The sequence below is a fragment of the Leishmania braziliensis genome, contig 95, assembly GCF_000002845.2.
Source record: "Leishmania braziliensis MHOM/BR/75/M2904 WGS CADA00000000 data, contig 95, whole genome shotgun sequence".
Taxonomy (NCBI): domain Eukaryota; phylum Euglenozoa; class Kinetoplastea; order Trypanosomatida; family Trypanosomatidae; genus Leishmania; species Leishmania braziliensis.
The window spans coordinates 216-4456 of record NW_004057948.1 but is presented as its reverse complement, the minus strand read 5'-3'; the positions used below and the strand labels follow the sequence as shown (position 1 = coordinate 4456).

The following is a 4241-nucleotide window of genomic DNA, read 5'->3' as shown; positions in this document are numbered from 1 at the left end:
CCGCGTCCGTCGAGGGCGTGCCACGAGCACAAGAGGACGCGATGAGCTGCAGGACCGCGTAGAGAAGAAGGGCGAGGGTGAACTCCATTTTGGCAGACGCACAGCAGCACACGGAGAGCGGTGGGGCGGCGGTGCACAGCAGAGGAGGTGGCGTAGTGGTCGAGGCGAGTGGGAGAGAGCGAGGGGGAGGCGAGTCTTCGCAAAGCAAACTCGTTGGTGCTGCCGCGTGTGCGTGTGTGTTGGTGGTGAGAGGGCGGGCGGCATGAGAGAGGCGGGCAGGGTGGAAGGGGAGAGGAGAGACGGAGAGAGAGGTGGGGGGAGAGTGCGGCGAGGCGGCAGGCACGCGAGAGTGCGACACGCCGCGCCGGCAGCGGGGGAGCGGCAGCAGCGCCACACGGAGGGGGGCCGGGCGCAGGGGACGGAGGGCACAGTCAGAGGAAATTCACACGGACGCCGCAGCGCGTCCCAAGCCGGCATCCGCTTCTTCTCCTAGCAGCGGGCGCGGGCGGGCACCATGACTCTGCTGAGAGTGTGGCCTCAGGGCGCGTGCTCTGGGCGTGGTCCTCCAGCCGGCAGATGAGGGCCTTAGACACCTGCACCCTCTCCCCCAGCAGCGCGAGGCTTGGCCATGCAGGAGAAGCCCATGCACGACTGCTTTTCCGGGACCAGCCCATCAGAGCTCAGCGGCAGCGGGGGACCCCCCTGCGCAATGAAGACCACGGCCGCAGGCAGAGTGTTCCTGTCTCGCACCGCTCCCCCAGCGTGAGAGAGAGGGGGCTGGGGCGGAGCGGGGTCAGCAGAGCGCTGCATGATGGATGCGCGTGTACCCCTTCTGTGCTGTCCCGCAGGGGCTGCTGGTGCCACCGCGTGGCGGCATAGGAGGGAGAGAAGGACGCAAGGAGGCGAGCGAGGGGGTGACGGTTGGCCGGCAGCATTGCCAGTCCGGGAGGCACACGGCGGCGTGTGACCCCCCTCTCCCTCCCTCCCTTCCCATGACGAAGAGGCAACGACCACGTCCACAGCCCGGTCGCCGCCGCGACGTAACGGGCGCTTTTCGTGAGTACTGCGCTGCCGCTCATTTGCGCTGCCTTCAAAACCCGGTGGAGCTCATCGCACCCAAGAGCTGCCGCAGGGGAGGAGGAGGGCAGAGGGGCGCCACCACCAGGCGAGCAGCAGAGATGGACGCACACGGGAGGCGAAAGAGCGGACTCGATCAGGGTGGCCACCACGAGTGCAGGAGAGGGAAGGTGGCGCTGTGGGAGTGGCGTGAGAGCAGAGGGGGTGCGGGCGGTGGCGGTGGCTGGTGAAGGGGATGGACATGGTGGCCCGCCCTAATCCCCCATCCGCCTCCCCTCTGCGCTGCCTCCCCTTCCGTGCCTCCGTAGGTAAAGCGGCACACAGTACCGAGCACGCAGTGGACAGGCGCCCGCTGTGGCGGACAACGCGATTTGGTGAGCCGAGACGTGCAGGGGGGAGGAGGGGAGGGGGCTGCCTGCGAGTCGCATGGGAGGCGGGGTACCGGGCTTCGGTGGCAGGCACTGGCGCGAGGACTCCGAGAGCGATGCGAGCGACTCGAGCACGCGTGTATCCACGCACACACACTCCCGCGAGAGCAGGGGTGGAGAGTGAGCGGCTCGATGATGGCACGCACACTCTCCCTCTCGCTCACCCCGGAGTTCATGTTTCCCTTGCCAACCTTTCTATTCCCTGCCATACCACATCGGCTCCCAATGCCTCCCTCCGCGCCGTAGGCACGTGGCCCTGCGATCGCCACGAGTGGCTCGGCATGTGGCGGCGATAGAGGGGGTGGGGGGCTGCCCCACTGCACCACGCCGAGTGGGGAGGCGGGTGCAGGACCCTGGGATACCACGCGCTGAGGTCTCCGCCCGGCCATGAGGAAAGAGTGGGGAGGAGGGGAAGGGAGGGGGAGGCGAGAGAGGGCGAGGACGACCAAAAGTGAGAGGCGGGGGCATGGGAGAGGGCCACACACGCAGGAGGCCAATGCCGCCACAGAGGGGGCAGCGGGCGCTGAGGGGCGGCTGACTGGTGCGTGCGGCAGCGATGGACGGCGGCAGAGGGGGCCGTCGATGCGCGTGTGGCTGTCTGTGCATGGGCGGGGCGCGCAGAAGACCCGGCGCCGGCTGGCGGGTGTGTGCGGGTGTTAGCACCAACAGAAGCAAGAACGCAGGCACGTGAAATAAGAGAAGAAGAGGAGAGGGGCCACGACGGGGGCGTGCGTCTCGCACTGGCGCACGTCAGCGCACATGCACAACCCGTCGTGCATGCGCAGTCACACACGCAGAGCAGCGCAGCGACCCCTACACGAGGAATGAAAGCACGAAAGAGAAGAGAAAAGGCCCCAGGGAGGACGGCGCAGTGAGAAGGCAAAGACGCACGCACCGGGGGGAGAGAGGGCGTGGGCAGGGGAGGGGCGGCACGTGCGGGCAAGGGGCCGGGCGGTGCGCGTGGGTTTTCTCGGTGCGCAGCGGCACAGCCCGTCCACCGCCCCAGTGCCTCCGCATCCGTCGGCCCCCTTCCGCCTCCTCACCAGTCTGGTCGCTCGGCACCCCTTCGCTCACCTCGCCTGTGTCGATCGCCTGCCACAGCGACGGCGTCACCCACTTGCTTCCCTTTCGCCAACGGTATCTCCGGCGTGCCTGAGGGGGCAACGCAGAGACGGCCGTGCGGGCCGGGAGCGGAGGGGGCATCAGTGGGCTTGTCGGCGGCCAGTGTGCTCTGCCCACCACCAGCGCACGCTGCCGTGCAGGCAGAGCAGGCAGAGACTACGAAGTGGTGAGAGGCGGCAAGGAGAGGCGCGCGGGGCGACGGGCACCGGAGAGAGGGAGGCCGAAGCCGCATGTTGCGCCGTCCTCCCATGGGCAGCACCAAAGGGCTCGGCGTCCCCTCCACCCATCCGCTCGGGGAAGGGTGGTGGGCGGCAGTGGCCGCGGCGGTGCTGCGGGGGCATAGGCGAGTCGCACAGTAAAGAAGAGAAGCAAAAAGGGCGCACGCACAGGGGGGCGGCACGCCACACGCGGGCAACAAAAGTAAAGCACAAGAGAGAGAGGGAAGAGAGAGGGCCCCGGCGAGACGCGTGCGTAGGGAGTGTTAGGGGCACGCGCGCACCGAACGCCCACACAACTCTTATCTGCGGAAGACCAACAGGAGATGGCACACACGACACTTGGCGGCGTTGGAGGTGGGGGTAGGGGGTGGCACGTGCGGGCACGGGGCTGGGCGGTGCGTGTAAGTTCTCTCCGTGTGCTGCGGCGCCAACCGTCCATCGCCTCAGTGCCTCCACGTACGCCTGTCCCCTTCCGCTTCCTCTCGCCGGGTCTATTCCTTCGTGTCCGCGTTCTCACTCCGGTCCCTCGCTTGCGACGGGAGCAGCAAGAAGACCATGTTGATGATGTCCAGGCACCAGGCGAAGACCAACAACACGAAGCCTGAGCCAAAATTATAGCGAAACTTTAGTCCAAAGCACGGGCTATCCAGTGTGCTGTAGACCACCACCATGGAGGCCCACACAATACACAGCGTAATAACGCCAGTGACATTGAGCACCAGGCAGACCACGCGGAGCCAAGGGCAGCAGCACAGCATAATGAAGCCGAAGAGGGCAGCCAGGCCGTACACGAAGATGGAGATGACAGCAAAGGCCTGAGCTGCGCGGACACTGTCGCGCCGGCGCGGACATGGGCTCCAGAGGTCATCCGATTTTAGTTCGAAAGTGAGGCCGTAGCACTCAACCTTTGACCCCCACAGCGTAATGCAGGGCGTGTTGCCAAATGGGGGCTCATCCCTCAAGCGGAACATGTCGATGGGCGTGCCCACGAGCACAAAGAGGAACGCGATGAGCTGCAGGACCGCGTAGAGAAGAAGGGCGAGGGTGAACTCCATTTTGGCAGACGCACAGCAGCACACGGAGAGCGGTGGGGCGGCGGTGCACAGCAGAGGAGGTGGCGTAGTGGTCGAGGCGAGTGGGAGAGAGCGAGGGGGAGGCGAGTCTTCGCAAAGCAAACTCGTTGGTGCTGCCGCGTGTGCGTGTGTGTTGGTGGTGAGAGGGCGGGCGGCATGAGAGAGGCGGGCAGGGTGGAAGGGGAGAGGAGAGACGGAGAGAGAGGTGGGGGGAGAGTGCGGCGAGGCGGCAGGCACGCGAGAGTGCGACACGCCGCGCCGGCAGCGGGGGAGCGGCAGCAGCGCCACACGGAGGGGGGCCGGGCGCAGGGGACGGAGGGCAC

At 67.0% G+C, this 4241-nt stretch overlaps 1 protein-coding gene across 1 annotated transcript; it reads right to left on the bottom strand.

The window, feature by feature from the left end:
* Nucleotides 1-3336: 3336 nt before the first annotated feature.
* Nucleotides 3337-3900, bottom strand: LbrM_08_0990 (amastin-like protein; the record flags this gene model as incomplete). Its single annotated transcript, XM_001562105.1, has 1 exon — nt 3337-3900. The coding sequence occupies one exon, from the start codon at nt 3898-3900 to the stop codon at nt 3337-3339; it is 564 nt and encodes a 187-aa protein (XP_001562155.1).
* Nucleotides 3901-4241: the final 341 nt, after the last annotated feature.